The 21,125-nt window shown below is 33.7% G+C and overlaps 1 protein-coding gene across 2 annotated transcripts in view; it reads right to left on the reverse strand.

The window, feature by feature from the left end:
• Positions 1-1,303: 1,303 nt before the first annotated feature.
• Positions 1,304-21,125, reverse strand: part of csnk1g2b (casein kinase 1, gamma 2b) — a 58,596-nt gene continuing 38,774 nt past the window's right edge. The window contains exons 3-11 of one of the 2 annotated variants that reach the window (XM_056463760.1): positions 20,380-20,528; positions 19,978-20,212; positions 19,625-19,710; positions 16,829-16,913; positions 14,594-14,742; positions 14,382-14,459; positions 8,240-8,341; positions 4,859-4,965; positions 1,304-2,402 (exon numbers count right to left, since the gene is read on the reverse strand). In XM_056463760.1, the coding sequence (XP_056319735.1) occupies positions 2,348-2,402; positions 4,859-4,965; positions 8,240-8,341; positions 14,382-14,459; positions 14,594-14,742; positions 16,829-16,913; positions 19,625-19,710; positions 19,978-20,212; positions 20,380-20,528 (1,046 nt within the window). In that variant the 3' untranslated portion in view covers positions 1,304-2,347. The remainder of the gene's footprint in view (positions 2,403-4,858; positions 4,966-8,239; positions 8,342-14,381; positions 14,460-14,593; positions 14,743-16,828; positions 16,914-19,624; positions 19,711-19,977; positions 20,213-20,379; positions 20,529-21,125) is intronic. The other variant, XM_056463759.1, reaches the window with a different exon arrangement.

Raw genomic sequence — 21,125 nt, forward strand, 5'->3', positions numbered from 1 at the left:
GATTTTGATGTGAATGCCATCTTGTGGTCAGATGCGGAATTTCATTTGCCATGCAAACTATTACAATGCATTATGGATATTCTCTAGTGGCTGAGTGTACAGCAGTTGTACACTCATTTTTGCAGTGCATGGTGGGTTTGATTGAGTGCACTTCAGAATGTCCATTACGGCTTAATTATAGGCTATTTAAGACTATGGGTGCCATTTCAGATACAACTTCTGTGTTAATGCACAATTTGAAGTATTGCATGAGAAATAAGTGATGAAAACGGCAATGTTTGAATAAAAATCCCTTCAGTCGCAAAAACGTAATGCTTGCTTGAGGTGGTTTTGGACTTGTGCAAAAAATGTCAATGTGATTAATGGGAGATGGAAGCACATTTGTAGCAAAAAAAAAAAACACCTGATGTAGCAAATCTGATGTAGCAAACATTACACCCACATGACTAATTAGCTGTCTCTAATATGCTCTGCTTATTTACTGTTGGTTACTAGGTTACCAATACTACAGTCAGATGCTCTAAAAGGCCTGTTCACACAATGTATAATAAATTATAAAGATATCAATAAAGATGCTGTTCTAAAGATCATTCTGATTGTAAAACAAGTTTAAACCACAGCTATAACAATAAAGATGACGAGAAACAACTTTTTTTAGCTTATTAAATAATACAAATATAGTACAAATACAGTAAAAATATAAAAGTACCTCAGGTATCCCGTGCCATTTCGACAATTTTGTTTTGCCTTCTTTAATAACTGAACATTTTTTTTTTTGCTAAAAAGTCACTGTTTGATTAGATTAACTACACGAGTTGGATTCACTGGTCAGATGCGCCAACAACACTGTGAGGACATTTATTGGTCACAAGGGGGTAATGGCAAGTGATCATTACTGATCATTATCATTTGAAAAGTGTGGACAGCACACAAATATATATTTTATTGTTATATATATGTTATTGTGCTTGGTGTGAAATGGCCTTAACAACCTCATGGAAGGTCCTACTTCGCATTTGTTTGGTTTTTTGCAACCTTTGAAAAGATTTGCTATACATTAAGATGGAAACCCGGCTAGTGAGATTACATAATTTCAACAATAACAAACTATACAAAATATTTTAAACCAATAATGAAACTTAGAATTGTCCATTTATAAGCCACTAGGCAGATTCAGAATATTCATTTGATAAATTAGAAGTGAAAATAATGGAGTTATATAAAACAACACACAGTTATTATGCCACTTGCATACATAAAAACAAATCATTGCAAAAATAAAAAGTCAGTGCAGGAGACTTGCTTAAATCTTAAACATTTTACTTGGAAAGGCACAAACTATGATTTCCTGGTAAATAAATTTTGATGTGAGAAATAAAACTGAAGTACATTTCTTCTTCTTTTTTTAAACGGTCCTTGAACAGATATCAGCCCTGTTGCGGGAGCGCTCCCACGTCAGTTCATATAGTCTGACATTTATCTCATCATTTTAATTCAAGCCCACAGTTGTTGTCTTCTACTTTGTTTTCCAAAAGTGCATTAACAACAATGACAAGAGAATAATATCCATTTGTTTCTCCGTCCCCCACAGTACCTGAGGCCAGTAACTGTGCTACAAAGTCCACAATGACAGAAGAAAAAAACGGAAGAATTTATATGGGAAAAAAAAAAAACAAGACAAAAATAAAGGACAGAAATAAAGCATTTCCAGGACACTACAACTGCTTTACAACTGAAAGATTCCTGTAAATCATAAAAAAATTATAATAATTACAATTGGGGGAAAAAAAAAAAAGAGTCCAGAGTCTGGTTGAGATGAAATGCGTCCTGTTATTGTAATTTGGTGACTCTTTCCCAGTGCGGAGGCAACTCCTGCCCTCACGTTTTGTCACAAATAAGAACTATTTCTAAGAAAACTTAAATCATCAGCTCACTGATATTTTGTCCCCTGATCAATGAACAATAAACACTCTGCATGGAATCTAGAAACACATCAGCTGTTTCAAACAGCCTCTTTTTTAGTTCACACCACTGTGGTCTTGTATCATTAATCACTCTCGTATCATCTCATTCTTTTTGAGCGTTTATGTGTGATTTCATTTTTACACATCCTATGCATCTTCATTTCTTCTTTTTTTTTTTAAGGAAGGAACCAGAGTCTGTTGGACAGTCAACAACATTCCTTTGCACTCCAATAAGTGGTGAAGCATCTATGAAAGAAAGTGTGATGGGAAGAGAGAGAGAGAGAGATATAGAGAAAGACAGAAAGAGAGAGAGATTTGTGTATTTGCTTGCATTTTAAACTTAACAGTGACCAGAATGTTTCAAGTTCTTTTCCACGAGCGCTTCACTTGTGCCTCTGAAGAGCTTTCCTCTTTCTCCGCTTAAAAAAACAACAGCACCTGAAAGAAAATTCAGAGGAAAATTTACTTCAGACATAAAACTAAACACAAAAGTCTTGATGAGTGAAATTAGGTCATAAATTGAAGAGCGCCGAGGCACAACGAGGAACATTAAATCAGTGAAGGGACATTCATACGCCAATTTGCAGCAGCAAAATGAACAGAAGAAATTCGTTTTCAATTAAATTTGATGAGCTTCAGCATTAGAAAAAAAATCTACTATCTGAAATATTTATGCAAATGTGAAGCGACAACCACTGAGAGTGAAGATGGCATTCGGCAGATGAGGGTGATTCATTTATGATTCATCTCCACCAACATACGGGGATGATATATATAATCTTAATACAATGTCAGCAACCGATATGATGCATTATTCTCTGTACATTTGTATTGACCTTATTCTTCATGTATCCGCAGGCACAGCCATTGGAATCTATTTGGCTCGAGACTTCTGATCTCATTTACTTCCATTGATTTAGACGTTAAAAACAGCTCGTTATGCTGCTTATATAGCAAACTAATATTTTCCAATTATATTAATCTACTTTTTATGGTATTATTTTCTACTTTTCTAGTCATGAACATACTTGATTGTAGAGAAAGTAGTTTTACTGTTTTCTGATGTTAATTATTCCTAGCCATTTCTCCCATAGACGACTGAATCGGAAGTTCTAAAACAAATCACAACACGAGCGCACGTCTGCATTGAAGAATATGGTCAATATACACTTTTAACTGCATAATATTAATTTCAACACAATAAAACATCAGTGTTTTTATATGAATGTGATTATAGTATTACCTTAATACCCCTGTAGTTGCCATTAACAGTTTTAATGTTTATTTTTATATACAGATTTATATATATATATTTTTTTAATTTGTTGTAGTTTTTAGATTTATATTTATTTATTTACTGTCTAAATTGCTTTTATTAGTTCTTATTAAAATATAATGTTTGTTTCAGGTATGTTAAACTAAAGGTTTCCCGGGAAACTAGCAGAAAAAAACTTAAAGGTGCCGTGAAGTGCTTTGAAATGTGAATTTATGTTCAATGTGTGACAATTCAAACTGAAATGCACATTTCCAAGCACTTTACGGCACCTTTAAAAAATTCCAATTAGTTTCATTTTTATCACAGCTCTGCCAGTGAGAGTGTTTGAGCTCAAGCACATCAAATGAAAAGCAAATGAGAAGCGTCCAGGGGAATAATTTCCCGATTGACTACATTTATTTATACAACAGTTCTGTCTGGTAGTCAATTCTGACTGGCTGATACCAATACACTACCTGACAAAAGTCTTTTCGTTGATCAAAAATGTAACAACAAATAATAACTTGACTTCTAATTGATCATTTGGAAAAGTGGCAGAAGGTAGATTTTTCTGATGAATCTGTTGAACTGCATCCTAATCATCATAAATACTGCAGAAGACCTGGGTTACATTCAGTATGGGGGAGTGCAAGAGATTTGCAGAGTGGATGCAACATCAACAGCCTGAGGTATCAAGACATTTGTGCTGCCATTACATTGCAAACCACAGGAGAGGGCAAATTCTTCAGCAGGCTAGCGCTCCTTCTCATACTTCAGCCTCCACATCAAAGTTCCTGAAAGCAAAGAAGGTCAAGGTGCTCCAGGATTGAGCATGTCTGGGGTAAGATGAAGGAGGAGACATTGAAGATGAATCCAACGAATCTTGATGAACTCTGGGAGTCCTGCAAGAACGCTTTCTTTGCCATTCCAGATGACTTTATTAATAAGTTATTTGAGTCATTGCAGAGATGTATGGATGCAGTCCTCCAAGTTCATGGGAGTCAAACCAATATTAATTCTTCTTCCACTGCACCATGACTTTATATTCTATACTATACACTATTTCTGTTAAGTGACAAGACTAAGCAAAGTCAGACCTTACTGTACTAATTAAATAATTGAAAATCAAGGTATGATCGTATTACATTTTGGTAAAATAAGCATAATCTTAAGCGTAAAGGCCTTTGCCTTTCATATAAGCCACTTCTGATACCAAATGATCAACAAGAAGTCAAGATATTTGTTGTTTCAAAAACTTGGATAGGTGACAAGACTTTTGTCAGGTAGTGTATATTATTGCTGCCAGTATCAGCACTATTCCAGCCTCTTCACCCAGTTGTGTATCACTCTGCCCACATCGAGTGCCAAGCAGAAAACTAAACTCACTAGAGACTGACAAATACTGCAGTTGTTGGACAACATAATATACATTTCAGACGAGTGCCTTAGAAGCCCACCAGTGCTGATATAATGCCATATCGCAGGGCTACTTTGTGATATTGCTGATATATATGTGTGTGTGTGTGTGTGTGTGTGTGTGTGTGTGTGTGTGTGTGTGTGTGTGTATTTTTAGGCGTGGTTTTTAAAATGCCAGTTGTAGGATCGTGATTGCTTGATCGCCCAGTGTTGTAGCACTTACTTTGTGTCGTCTGCCACCTCTACCTCAGCAGGTGCAGTGATGGGGGCGTTGGAGTGTCCTGCAGTCGGGTCATCTGTGTTCAGCTCTCCGTTTGTGGAGCTCATGACCTTAAGATCACACAGAGAGACAATATAAACACCATACCACCACTAGAACTGAAGAGCTGAACTAAAGAATTGCGCGTTTAATATAATAGAAAACTGAAACTGTGAATTTAAATACTGACTGTAAGATTTAGATGACTGAAAGATCACACATCTTTCATATTAAATATGAACAGAACAGATTTTTTTAAATTAACAAATATATAATGTTAATATATATATATATATATATATATATATATATATATATATATATATATATATATATATATATATATATATATATATATATATATATGTATATGAAGTCAGAATTATTAGCCCTGTTTATTTTTTTCCCCAATTTCTGTTGAATGGAGAGAAGATTTTTTCAACACATTTCTAAACATAATAGTTTTAAAAACTCCTCTCTAATATCTGATTTATTTCATTTTTCTATAATGACCATAAACAATATTTGACTAGATATTTTTAAGACACTTCTATACAGCTTACAGTGACATTTAAAGGCTTAACTAGGTTAATTAGGTTAACTAGGCTGGTTAGGGTAATTAGGCAAGTTATTGTATAATGATGGTTTGTTCTGTAGACTATCGAAAGTTTTCTTGCTCAGTTAAACATAATTTGGGAAACATTTTTAAAAAAAATATTAAAAAAAAGAATAAAAAAAATTAAAAGGGTGGCTAATAATTCTGACTTTATTTGTGTGTGTATGTATGTATATATATATATATATATATATATATATATATATATATATATATATATATATATATAATGTTTTTACATATAACGTAATGTTTAAAAATCATACCATTACACAGGCCTTTTTAAAAGTTTTTTTTTTATCTGATTAATCCATCACTCAGTTGTTTTATGAAGAAACTTATTTATGGAAATCCGATTTTCTACTTATAGGCCTACCACAAGCCTATGACTATATAGGAGGATGAGTGATCATTTTAATTGGTCTTTAATGAGTAATTTTTTGGCAGAAAACATGCGACTATGACAAGACTAAATAAACAAGAAACATTAAATTCAGACCTATGTAAACACCTACGTAAACTATTGTTCCTTGAGCAACTATTAACAATGTAATTAAAAAAAATAAAAAATTATTTTATACTACCGTTGAAAAGTTTAGGATAAACAAGATAAAAAGAAAATAAATTATTACTATCATAATTATAACTAATACCAATCAAAAAAATCAGCGAAGATATCACCATTACAAAACCAGCTATATGAAATGATCCAACAGCATTTAAGTCCACGAAAAATACAAGCATACATAAGCAGCACATTTAGATTTTTTTAACACCAAATCAGCATTAAAGACTGATTTCTAAAGGATCATTTGACAATAAAGATAATTAATGACTAGGGATAATTCATTTTTAAAATAGAAAACATTTATTTCAAATTGTAATAATGGATATTATGCGATATTACAATAAACAACTTCTGAAAAATATAGCAGTACATAACTAGGGAAAATACATGTTCATAAAGCCAATTTTTGTTTTTTATTAATTCAGACACGCTTATACTTATACTTTAATCCTTTACAAGCCTGCATTAAAAATGAAAACAGCTGTAGAAAATCGTAACACTATAATATCCAAAAATTGGCTAGGGCATTAAAATAAAATAAAAAAAATACATTTCTGCAAAAACTACACTAGCTAAATTAAAAAGACAAACTGAAAATAAAAACAATTAAATTAGAAGTTAACCACAATAACCCTGTTCTGAGAATGACATATGCGTAAAATTATTTTATTGTAAAATGAGGTGGCCAGTGTTGGGTTTAATTAATTACTGAAATTAAATTACTTTTTAACTAAAAATTCAAGTAAGTGATTGCTTTAGATTTTTAAATATCTAAATTACAGTTACTTATAAAGTTCTTGCCTTAGATAGTGTAAACATATTCAACATGTATAAATCAATTCAGAGAAGAGTGATTCGTTTTGTTATACAGATATATTTAGCACAATAATACTAATTTTAAACTAAATGTCTATTAAGACATTTATCTATCTAGTTATTAATATATTATTAAGATATTTTGCATAACTCAATTTTTTAATAAACCATGAAAGTAAGCATTAACGACAATATGTACAAAGCCATAATTGACTTAAATTTAAAGAAAAGATTGTCTATTGTCTATGCCAGGGGCTTCAAAACTATCCTGCTGCGCCTGCGACCCCCAAAATAACAATTCTAGTGACTCGCGACCACCAATAGGATCTACATAAACAAGCTTACATACAACTTTTAAAAAATAATTACTTTTTTTAAAGTCATTATTCATTTGTTTTATTTAATATTAGCCTCACCTAATGAGAATGGTGAGTACAATGTTTACAGCACAGGACTACAAGCCTATTCTTGGTTTAATTTAGGAGGTCGGCACTTGGAAATCACCTACGTAACCTCTACGTTAAGTCGTGGCCTTTATTTTTAATGTACGTGCATACTGTAAAGGTGTAAAAGTTTAACATTGTGCCGTAAGATCAATCTGCTGCAACTAACACTATTGCTGTGTCATTAATCTAGTGTAATAACCTCAGGGGTCACAATCCAATGGAAAAAGAATTGAAAGACTGATGGCTTTTTATTTGCATATTGTTATGTTATGTTATGTTACTATTAAATATTAAATAATCTTTTTCTTCTGTTGGTTATGGATAAAATATGTTATTCTAATAGTTTAACAACATACATGTTATTTTTGCGATCCCCCCCAACATTGTCTTGCGACCCTCAGTTTGGGAACCACTTGTCTATGCATTGAGATTTGTAAGGATTTTCAATAGCACTTATTAAATATATAAATTACTTATTATTAAGTAATAGATACGTAATTACATAAGTAATTTAAATACAATTGTAATAAATGTAACTAGTAACTAATTACTTTTTAGAAGTAACTTACCCAACACTGGAAGTGACAAACCATTAGAGCTGTATTTATTTATGCCATGGTATACCATTCCGAAAACCAACACTAGGTGGCAGCTACGTTTCACCAAGTCCAAACGCACCACATACAGAGTTTCAAATTGTACCAGCATCCATTAGATCCCATCACACCATGAACAGCTCAACTAAACCGCTTGATGGCTTCTATTTAAAACACAGGGTATCTCCAAGAATGACAGTGCTGCCATCTGCAAGCCAAGCTGATAAATACAAGCACAAAAGACAGATAGAGAAGCAGCCACGCTCACTCAAAAAAGCCACATCACGCGCAAGCAAGAAGTACCTGAACGGAGCCCCCGAGCCTCTCGGCCGTCACCTGAGACCCCAGAGTCTCCCTATTGGTCACTGGAGTGGGCTGAGACTCGCTTCGTTTGGGCTCGGGTGACTGATCGACAGCGGAAGAGCATTTTTTGGGGGGAGAAAGGTGTGAAGAATGGGACGGGGATGGAGATTTAGAGGAGTGATAGGAAAAGGCCGGTGGGTCAGTGAACAAACAAATGAAAAAATAAAACATTAAAACGTAGACAATTGACATGCAGAAGCTTGCTCAATTAATAAATGACAAACAAATTTAACATAAAGACAAATCAGTGGATGAGGGGGGAATTTAACTATTTTGCAAACATGCAGAATTACTGAAAGCTGCTATTTAGAAATCAAAGTGATTTCCTATTAGGGCTGTGCAGTATATTGAAACTATCAAAATATCGCAAAGGTGCATATCACAATATACAGAATATTTCGCAATGGTTTGCAATGAATGAGTGATAAAAGAATGTTTGTGTGACTTCCAATAAGACATCCTCTGTGAAGCTTGAAGCACATGAGGAAATGCAGTTACACGTCATCGCAGCACGTCTCTTAAACCAAGCAGAGTGGACGTGCTGGTTTTCCAAACAAAAGTCTTTTCAATTTTACAATTTTAATGCGAATCCTGAAACATAACCAAACAATGAAGCCATGTTGTGAAAGCAGTCAGACAGCAAGTTTCAAGTGTTTTTGTTTTCCTGATTGCTCTTGTTGTTTTCAGGTTTATAAAACTATTAGGGCTGCAACATATATCATTGGGTTTAATACATCACAATAATAATAATAAGAGAAAGTCTATAATGCGAGGCATGGTGGTGGCTAAAGTGCCTAACAATTAGAAATCACCTTTACCCCCCTCATTCCACAACTGGATTTCCGACACGATATCTGTTATTCCGATGGAGAGACTCAGATTTTTAAGTACTAGCTCCATAAGAGCATACAAGAAGGTTACTTGGGGTCAATTTCTTGATTTAATCTATATCTATCAAGAGCAATCTACATCAAATCTATAACTCAAGAGCAATCCAGTGACCGCGCTGAGGTTTAATTTATATACCTTCTCTAGATTTAATTGTATGTTTTGTGACGATGAGACATAATTTTTTAAAATAAAGTGATAAAAAAATTATAAATTTAAAGCATCACTTCCTGTCTGTATAACATTGATTTGCTTGTTATATTTATTTGAATTAAACAATATCCAATATGGGTTTTTTATTTTATCCTGTTATTATATTATTAGTTACAAGTAATTTCTTGTGAAATAATAAATTCCATTTATTGAGTTCAAAATATAGTGCAGTAGCTGCAAATTGAGTTGAACGAAATAAAGTTTATTGCAATATACATGTGCTCATTTATGCGTTTATGCGTTTATGTATGTATGTATGTATGTATGTATGTATGTATGTATGTATGTATGTATGTATGTATGTATGTATGTATGTATATATATGTATATATATATATATATATATATGTGTGTGGGTGAGATCGACTTTTATACACTTTTTACTGCTCTGTTGCTTTTATCAATTAAATACTGGAATTTGGTAGATTAAAATAATCAATATTAAAATTATTAAAATAATCAATACATGTGTAAAAATAAATCTACATACGTGCAGCAAAGTGAGGGTGATATTAAATTGCTTAATTTTTGTTTGGCTACACTGTTGAAAACTTTTGATTTGTTTATTACAACAGTATATTCTGGCCATTAACTTTGAGAAGTTGTAGTTGCTACTAGGCATAGGCTGGTATAAGATTCTGACGGTATGATTACCTTGGACAAATATATCCCGGTATGACAGTATTGTGATTAAAGCTCTAAAGAATGTTCTTTTAAAATGTCTGGGTAAAAAAATACTTTTTCCACTGTGAAAAAATAAAATTATCCACCCTAAAATTTTTTACAATATATATATATATATATATATATATATATATATATATATATATATATATATATATATATATATATATATATATATATATATATATATATATATATATATATATATATATATATATATTTTTTTTTTTTAAGACACATTTAAAATGTCAATAATATTTCAGGCTAAATAGTTAAGTAAATCATTGTTGACTTCTGCTGTCTTCATTTTATTCAAAAACAGTTTTCTTGTGGAGATTTCCCCTAATAAACTTAATTAAATAGTCTTAACATGCAAAAAAAACAAACGTAAACATGTAGGAATGGTATAACAGAAAATCTTTAAAACCTTGACTTTTCCAAACCGCGATAAGCCTTGAAACCGGTTATCGCCCCATATGTTGTTGCTATGAAAATAAAAGAACCATGTTGTGGTAATATTATATAAAATTTCATATCAGATGTTAAATAACACATTATTTAGTGTGCCATACGACATTTCATTATTTGTTCAATATCGCACAGCCCCAGTTCTTACAGATAATAACATGGACACTACTATTAAACATTAAGACATGAGCACTAGCAGAGAGACACATACTGTACATGTACATTGAACATTTTATTCTCATGCGGCGTCAAATAAACGGAAAAATTGCCAAAGGTTATATTGACATTTTAGAGGCGGAGCAAGAACGGTTTTAACAAACCAAGACAATTGCAACTGTATAAAAGCAGATGAACATCAGCACAAATTTGATACATTTAACGATTTAATGGAGCAAAAATTCAATCAAAACTTCCAGTGGCGCTTCCTCAAGAGCACTTTCTGTTTGTTAGTTCATGTATATTAGGAATGAGGACACATTCAGGCTATTTAGAGATTGCACTGGAACATGGATGAGTGACAAGGAAAATGGTGCATGTGCCAGTGTGTAAGTTGCTTAAAGGCTGTGACACAACGAGATGACGTCAAAGAACTAGCTGTGACCAAATCCTACTATGCTGCCTCACGTCCACTGTGGCCAAAAGGGAGTGCTTAAACACACAAGAGTATCAGGAGTCTATATAGATAATTCAAACTTGAAACAAAGCAGCATTTGCTAAATATTTTGTATCTCCACCATTTCTCCCTTCCATGTTGCTCTTGTTGTCTTGAAAATAATTGCTTTTCAAAATACTCAGATAAAATGACATCACATCAGACCAACCTTCTGTTTGCACAATCTTGAATTCTTCGATCACTTTACTTCCCTTTTTTATTTTTCTTGAGATCTCGCATGTTTGTTGAACTGAACATTCAATGAGAGCTACTACCTTCACTGATTGTGCTTCCGCATTTTAAATCTCATGGTAAACTCTTACCTTCCTGAGCAGAAACTAGCCTGAAAGACACTCACTGACAGCATTAAATGAAGCCTGACCACTTGCTTGGTGTCATGGCCCTCATGAAAGCCTGGAAAGAAACTTATTTGAATTTTGCACTAAGAATTAAATTGTTAAAATGTTTTTTTTAATTATTATTATTATATAATTTTTTATAGAAATTAATATCTAATACTCAAAGTCAAAGATGCATTAAATTAGTCAATTGTGATATAAAGGCACTTATTTTACAAAAGGTTTACTTTTATAATATGTATTTTGCTTTCAGTTCATCAAAAAAAACATTACAGTTCCAACAAACACTTTTGGAAACTGCAGAACAACGATTTTCAATATTTAGATGATAATAAAAATGTTTCTTGAGTGTCAAATTAGCATATAAGAATCAATTCGGATGGATAACATGGGATGGAAGACTGGAAAGAGGATGCTGAAATAGTGACATTAATTAAATGTTAAAAATAAATAAGAATAGAAAGCAGCTTTTTTAAATTGTAATAACATTTCTAATAATAATACTGTACTTACTTTGGTAATTCTGATGTAACCATTGTAAGAACAAAATGCTTTTCAAAAACTTATTTTTTAACCAAGACCAAACCAAGTTGGGTGCAAAGAAAATCCAGGCATTCCCTCTTTGTTCACAAACGCCGAAATCTTCAAATTGAAGGACTTTCAGCATCTCCATCCAGAACTTTCATGCTCCACAGAAAGTGAAGACAGCGCGATACCGCAGCTGAACCGAAAGCATTTTAGTTGAGCAGCAGGGAACTTTGTCTCCAAGCAACTGGCCACTAAAACAGATTTGTTTACACCAAGCAAGGCCCAACTAACCAGCTTTCCAATCCACTAATTAATCACACGAATGATGTTCAGAGACTGCATTGCACAACAGTAACATCATGCAAAACTTGAGCAACTCCTCTGACAACTCTTCGTTTGTACAGCCAAAAGTAGCAGAGCCTTTTCTGATTGGTCTAAAAAAGGAAGAGGACGGAGCTTCCATCTACAGTTAATTTCATTACAGGAAATCTCATTAAATAAGACATGCTGTAGCTTGAACTCATCAACACTGCTTAGAAGCAAATGATGACACTACATATATCAAGATGTGCACAAAAAGTGACATTAATTTCCTCTATCATCTGAAAACCAATTGCAATGCTACAAGAAATGGGTGTTCTCGACTTCCTTGTTCTTCGAATTCATTAGCTATCATCAGCTTATCAGCTTAAAATGAACATTTGTCTAGTTGTTGCAAAACCTTTAGTAGCATTTTACCAAAACAAATATAGACGGTCCATCCACTGATCATTGGTTGAAAGACTCGACACGCTATATGGCAGTGGAAAGAATAACCTATTTCACAAAAGGCAAACTAAAAGAATATAAAATATGTTTTCTGGAAAATAACCAAATATCAACACAAGCAAAATCAGAAACCTGTCACTCAACAGACTGAAGGGCATATACAGTTAAAGTCAGGATTATTAGCCCTACTTTCAATTTTTCAAATATTTCCCAAATGATGTCTAACAAAGCAAAGAATTTTTCACAGTATTTTCAATAATATTTTTTCTTCTGGAGAAAGTTTTGTTTGCTTTATTTCGGCGAGAATAAAAGCAGTTTAATTTTTTTTTAAAACATTTAAGTCAATATTATTAGCCCCTTTAACTGGAATCGTAAACACCTGGTTGACCTTTTATCCATAGGCTATAATACAATTTATCAGAGTTGTGTCAGTATATTATCCAATGCAACCGTGGGCCAAAAAAATATTTAAGAGCTAAGCAATATTTTTTTTCGATTGTCTACAGAACAAACAATCCTTATACAATGACTTGCCTAATTACCCTAACTTGCCTAGTTAACCTAATTAACCTAGTTAAGCTTTTATATGGCACTTTAAGGATGTACTCACACTAGGCTATCCGTACCATGCCAGGGCGCGTTTGACCCTATTTCCCAGGTTTGTTTGACAAGTGTGCGCCCGGTTGGAAGAGATGCGCCAGAGCACGGTTCAGTTGGGTTTTGGCACCGTACACTTGTAATATGAGTGCAAATTATACCTGAGCGTGAAACAGAGGTCCCGACGTCATTTTTAAGGACTGGTTCATATGAATGCATTAATTATTCTTACTTTTCAATGAACGCGAACTGTCATAGTTTACCAAAGATGCAAACCCCTCGCTGCACATCAGCTGCCACCTTCAGCAAACCTCCTAATACATGCAGCACAATGGCTTTAAATAAGTTTGAGCGTCAAAAAGTGGTGGATCTGTTCAGTGAAAGACTTGACTGCATGTCACCGGATCACAAACGACTTAAAATTATACAGTAAAATACAGTGTGTACAGAGTGCAGGCCGAGGGGGAGAGGGGAGGGGGGGACAATCGTGCCCTGGCATGGTTCAATGCAACCGTGCCTAGTGTGAGTACACCCCAAGCTGAATACTAGTATCCTAAAAAATCTTGTAAAATATTATGTTCTGTCATCATGGCAAAGTTAAAAGAAATCGGTTATTAGAAATGAGTTAATAAATCTACGGTTAGAAATGTGTTGAAAATGTCTCCGTTAAACAGAAATTGGAGAAAACAATATACAGGAGGGCTAATAATTCTGACTTCAACTGTATGTCTTTGAAAATGTGTGTATGTGTCTGTATTAGCCTTTGCATCATAACTTTACCTGTGCAACTGAATTTTTGGATGCCTTTGGAATGGGGGAGATAGTATAGAAAATAGCCATAAAATTAAATTTCTTGGGATATTTTCTTGTCATCTTCCAATCCAAAAATATGCTAATAATATGTGCAGTACTTTTGTGCACTCACCTGGTTTTTAGTCTGCGGTTGTGCTTTGTCTCTGCTAGGCTGGGGTGTGTCTGTGGGGATTGGGCCTATAGGTGTAGGCTGTGAAAGACAACAATGATCACACCATTGAGAATGTCTCACAAACTCATACGCCAACATATAAACCCAACGCAGCATGACAATGGCATTTTAACAGCATCGAGGAAGTGTCTGAAAAGGAAGCAAATACTCACAAGAGGCTTGCCGACCCAGTCGTACTCGTAATCGAAGACAAAGCCATTCTTGTCGAAGAGGTCTTTGAAGAGATTCCTTAAGTATTCGTAATCCGGTCTCTCGAAGAAGTCCAGTCGCCGCACATATCTCAGATAGGTGGCCATCTCTTCTACAGTGAGCAAAAAAAGCAAAAACAGAATTACTTTTAACATTTAGTTCCCCTGGTCAAGTAGGGCTGAACAATATCATTTGAGCATCGATATTGCAAAGAGTCACATCACAGGATTAGATTTAAATATTAAAAGATAAAGATATTTTTAAATATTATTCATACAATGATGACAACCATGTTATTTTACATTAGTTTGTTCAGTTTCTGTACTTGAATACTGTTACACTACCCAGAAATCATTTTTATTTATTTATTTTGTTGTATTTATTGCTGTGTAACTTTACACTCTGGTAATACAGAAGTGAAAACAACAACAAAAAAAACTCAGTATTTTACATCAATATTTATGGCCTCTCGTCCTATTCAATCAATCAACACATTTCCAACTCCAACATTTTTATTTTTGCTCTGTCATGTTTATATATTGCAATATATATCGCACCAAAACCAATCCTCGCAATGTCTGATTTTTCCAATATTGTGCAGCACTACTACAAAAAGTTATATAGACTGATATTTTAATGCATTTTCATCAAAGGTGTAAAAAGGAAAAAGGTGTCTCAATTTAAGTTGTGCTGTAAGATTATTAGCACAAAAGGTCACATGACTAGAGCAGTTTAACTTTTGTTTGCACCATGAGAAGATAATGTGCATCAAAACTACCAAACTAAAGGTTAGTTACAGTTATCATAAAGATGTGATAGAGATATGTTTGAATATTATATTTAAGTTTACAAGCATTAATATATGTTACAAACAAACTACAATATTACAATATGTTATTATGTTGATATTATAATGTTTTAATGTTGGTCACACTACGGCAGTGGTTCTCAATTATAGTCCTCAGGCCCCCCTGCCCTGCTCATTTTGTATATCTTCCTACTTAACACAACTTATTCAGATCATCAACCCGTTAACAGAGAGATCCACGAACTGATCCTTCAGTGTCATATATAAGAGACATGCAAAATGTGCAGGGCACGAGGACTGGATTTGAAAACCACTGCATTAAGGTAACAATGTAATGATGTACATTGATGGTTGGAGTTTTTGGTATTATCTCAGTATTTCCAGCAGTTTTTATGATAAACAATAGGCCTAGTATGGGCGAATGAACAAAATGTAAAATGTACTAATTAAGTTTTAAATTCGGCATACGCAATATCAATTGTGCCTGATCATAAAAACATTTTCCACGGCCTTTTCCACATTTAAAAGTTAAAAGTTATTGATTATTTCAAAGGGGTTACTTATGAAATATAAACAATATTTTAGTCTCAGGTCATCTTAGAAATTAGAAAGAAAAAGTTCAGACATCAGAAAAAAAAACACCAGCTTATAATAACATCCAAACAAGCTGCAATGCATCAGACATACAGTTTAAGTCAGAATTATTATATATTTTTATTAATACAAATTTATTATCATCATTATTATTTTTTTTCAAATATTTCACAAATGATGTCTAACAGAGCAAGGAATTTATCACAGTATTTCCTATAATATTTTTTCTTATTATAGTTTTTGCAGTTAGCAGTGTTAAATTTTTCTGAAATCATTTTAAGGTCAATATTATTAGCCCCTTAAGCAATATTATTGTCCCATCTTGTTTACAAAACAAACTATCGTTATACAATGATTTGCATAATTACTCTAACTCTCCTACTTAACCTAGTTAAGCCTTTAAATGTCACTTTAAACTGAATACTACTGTCTTGAACTACTAAAATATTATGTTCTGTCATCATAGCAAAGATAAATGAAATCAGTTATTAGAAATGAGTTATTAAAACTACTATGTTCAGAAATGTGCTGAAAAAATCTTCTTTCCATTAAACAGAAATTGGGGGAAAATCATACCAGAGGGCTAATAATTCTGATTTCAATATTAGTATATTATGCAACATTAAAAATAAATGAATATAAATGAATAAACTAAATTAAATAAATTTATATCATCCTAACACGTTAGAATACATCAGACAGACATTCTACTATGTTGCTCATCTAATGGCAAAAAACTAAATTGAAGAAAACAAGACAGATCAGTTACGATTACTAATGAGCTGATGGCACAAACCTGGGAAACTTTCACATAGCACTTCTATCGGTGTGGCTCGCTTGGTGTCGCCAATTTTCTGGTAGCGTTCTTTCAATGTGTCCGCCTGTTTGGAAACACAAATATCATTTCCCACCCACAAACACCTCATAAAAGACAATGGCTGAGATGTAATTAAGCACATGCAGCACACAAATCCGGGGCAAGATTTTGCCTCAGGCTAGTTTTATTGAATAAGCGATGACGCACACACAAAAGGAGAACGTTTGTACTATTTTTTTTTTCATTTGCGTTTAACTGTTTTTACTCTGACCCCATTGTCATGTGGCTTCCATGTAATCTACTGGAGTGCTGAATTAACAATGATGTGTTAGACAGCACCTCATGGCAAGCGCTGAGCTTCTGACACCTGTGTGTGCTTCGCTCATGTGACTCAGTACTCCATGACACATGGCTGAGCAACTCAAGTACGAGACGAGCAGCTGATATCACCATTTGTTGCCATGTCATCACACGTCTCAGTTACACCACCATTGACAAATTTGGAGTCAGTAAGATTGTTTGTTTTTTAGAGCGATTTAAGGGGCAGCACGGTGGCACATTGGTAGCACGATCACCTCACAGGTTCGAGCTCCAGCTGGGTCAGTTGGCATTTCTGTGTGAAGTTTGCATGTTCTCCCAGTGTTTGCGTGGGTATCCTCAGGGTGCTCCGGTTTCCCCCACAAGTCCAAAAACATGTGGTATAGGTGAATTGGGTATGCTAAAATTGACCCGTAGTGCATGTGTGTATGAGTGTGTATGGATGTTTCCCAGTGATGGGTGGCAGCTGAAAGGACATCCGTTGCGTAAAACATATGCTGGATAAGTTGGCGGTTCATTCAACTGTGGCTACCCCAGATTAATAAAGGGACTTAGCCAAAAAGGAAATGAATGAATGAATGAATGAATGAATAATTGATTTAATTGATACTTTTTAAAATATTTAAAAACCGCCTATCTGTACATTTTACTTAAGTGTTTTATTTAAAACCCTTAGTGCAATTAAAAACGAAAATGGGAGGTGAAACTGGAGATAAAATTATGAGAAGACATGTGGCAATCTGTTTTAAACAATATTCACTCTTCTGTTATTTGTTTAAAATATTGGGCCCTATCATACACCCGGTGCAATAAGGCGCAAGATGTGATTGGCACGATTTGTTGCTTTTTTCAGACCAGCACATCCCTAATTTTCACATTTGGTGCCGCGTTGTTTAAATAGCAAATCCTTGTGCGCCACTTTGTGAACTCACGGTTGTTCTGATCAATAAAAAAGGTGTGTTAAGGTGCATTGTTGGCGTGTTGATATTTTGAGGAACTAAAATATGCTGCGTCGTTGACCAAGTAAAAACAGGTCTACAGTCCAACGCAAAGTGCGTTAGTTGTGCGCCTATGCAGGTTCAAATGCTTAATACACACAGGATGTACAGCAATACACAAATATCTTTACATATGAAAAAAATAAAGGATTAAAATTTTACAAAAAATATTATTTAATATAAAAAAACACTACTTCCATGCCAAGGGGCTTTTTTCAGTGTATTTATGACAATTTGTAGTTTTATTTTAATGTTTTTATTACTAGCATTAGCATTATTTATTATATGCATATTTATATTTTTTTTAATAAAAACATGTATAGATTTGTTCACCTGTCAGGTTTTGGAGACGTATGCATCACCATATGGGGCATAAGAATAGGACGTGTGTTTAGATTTAACTCAGTTTTTTGACCACAGTTCCTTATTATTGTTCATTTATTTGTTTGCTGGAAATTAGAACTGAATTTAGAAATAGTTTTGAAGCAAATCTGCGCTTAACAAACTAAATTAAATATGTAGGCTAATGTATGTCTTTAGTGGAGTGCGTACAACACTGTTTCCTTCAATTATTTTAGAACAGTAGAACTTTTACTTATAATTTTTAAAAACATTTTTCCCTTTGGTTTTCTTTTCTTGTATACATATAAAAGTAAAATATCTTTTACTTAAAATTATTATTTATCTATATTTCATTTTAATATCATTCATATATTTTTATAGAACCAAAAATGTATATGTGCGACAGGTTTCGTTTGTTGTCTAAAAAAATAAGAAAAAGTGAAAAGCTATTTACTGCATATTTTATATTTAACATGTTCAATAAAAACACCTTTAAGAAAAAAAAGCACTGGTTTCATTTTATTACTATATTTATTGTATAATTTATTTAAATAATATCAATATAATATGTAGAGCTAAAATATATAATCAAGCCAGTCAAAAATTCTTAAAATATGAGAAACCTTGACATAAAAGAATAAAAAATATTAATGATAAATAATAATAATAAAAATCCATATTTATTTGTAAGAATACTGTGCATCCATTAAGACATTTAACAGCACTGACAATTGACAATAAAAAATATTGAGCACTAACTTAGCATCAAAGTAATATTTCAGAGGGGTTTGCAATACTGTGCAGTAATGGCTCATTAATATTTTAGAATATTTCACTATATTTCTGATAAAATATGTATTTTTACCAATGTACAATGTACTAATGTAGCCTTGGTAAGCATCATTCAAGTAAGCAAGCAACTTCATTTTCTTTTGTGCAGTAGTGCAAATGTGTAACAAAAAGCCCTCAAACCCGTGGATTACTTTAACAACACCACGAGAAAGGTCACAAGTTCAAAACACTCCTACAGGAGGTGAAAAAATTAAATGAAAAAAAAAACACTGAACACTGAATTAAATGAACACACTGTTAGGAGGTAAAATAAAAAAGAACAAACCTTCAAGCCCTGCCAGGGCAAACTGCCTCTCAGGAAGTACATAAACATATGGCCCAGTGCTTCTAGGTCGTCCCTTCTGCTTTGTTCTGATGGGGAAGAAAAACAACAAACGCTATGTGTCACGCTGACAGATACAACAGGTACATTTTCACGGTAAAATGAGATTTTTTTTCTTTAAACTACATGATTAAGTGGGTTACATAAATATGAGTCAGGAAAGTGAAAGTATGTCATTTAAGCTAAGTTGCTGATTTTATTAGATTTCCTTTTTAGGCCAAAAAAAGCATTAGATTTAAAACAAACTACACATAGGAAAGTGAAAGAAGATGTAGAGAGATGTTTATAATGCACACCTTTTCCCAAATGTGTGTTGATACTCATATACCGGGCAGTGCCAGTAAGGCTCTTATGCTCTCGGTATGGGATGTGTTTTTTGGTCTCGGGGTCTATGTATTCTTTGGCAAGCCCGAAGTCGATGATATGAATGGTGTGCTGCCTCTTGGACCCCGGCCGCCCCATTAAAAAATTTTCTGGCTTGACGTCTCGATATATCAAGTTCCGTGAGTGAACAAACTCCATCCGTGTTATCTGAAAAAACAAGTAAGATTGCAATTAAGGACAAAAAACAAAAGCATGACAGAGCTGAACGATTCCTAGAAATCATTTAGAAAAGAGCCAAAAGAATTCCTAAACGTGTAATAAGACAAGCCAAAATTGCTGATGGAGGATAAGTGGCTCTCTGACCGGACGCTTACCAGTTGAACAGCTATCATTAGGACGGTCTTGAGGGAGAAAGTGCGGTCGCAGAGGTCAAACAGGTCCTCCAGACTGGGCCCAAGCAGCTCCAGAACCATAGCGTTGTACTTGCCGCAAGGCCCGAAGTAGAAGACCTGAGGAACTCCCTCTGCAAAAGACAAAATCATTGTTTATAGTCTCTCTAAAATCAATTAAAAAGACCTTTTGCCTGTTCGGATCAATGATTTTCTTAAAGTTATATATAAGATAGTGAGCTCCAAAATTTATGTTTAAAAGAAATAAACATTCAAAACATGATGTTTCTCACTTTAGTCAATATAAATCAAACATTTTTATAACATCAGCTGATATTTCAGCTTCTCAAGAGATGCTTTGACCAATCAAATGCTCTTTAGAATCTGAAGCATCCTGCCTCGTACAAGATGTGAATTAAATCTAATCTGAATGGATGAGCAGTGATAAACAAAATGTTTGTTTTTTGGTCTTTCAAAAAGTGGAGGCCAAAAATGTCTCTTGGCTTACATTTCTGTGAAACGCTGCAACAGCTATGTTTCGTTGCACTTTTAAAAATTCACTAGAGGGCACTGTGTGTCGAAATGCGTTACTTGAGGTAGAGCCTGACCGTTGCCGATTTTATCAGCCGATATGAGGATCTCACCAATGTATTGATATCAGTAAATTTGCCACAGATATGATCGTTTTTTAAAAACATATTTCACAGAACATATAACACAGACAACATGAT

This window comes from Danio aesculapii, chromosome 8 (assembly GCF_903798145.1).
Source record: "Danio aesculapii chromosome 8, fDanAes4.1, whole genome shotgun sequence".
Lineage (NCBI taxonomy): Eukaryota > Metazoa > Chordata > Actinopteri > Cypriniformes > Danionidae > Danio > Danio aesculapii.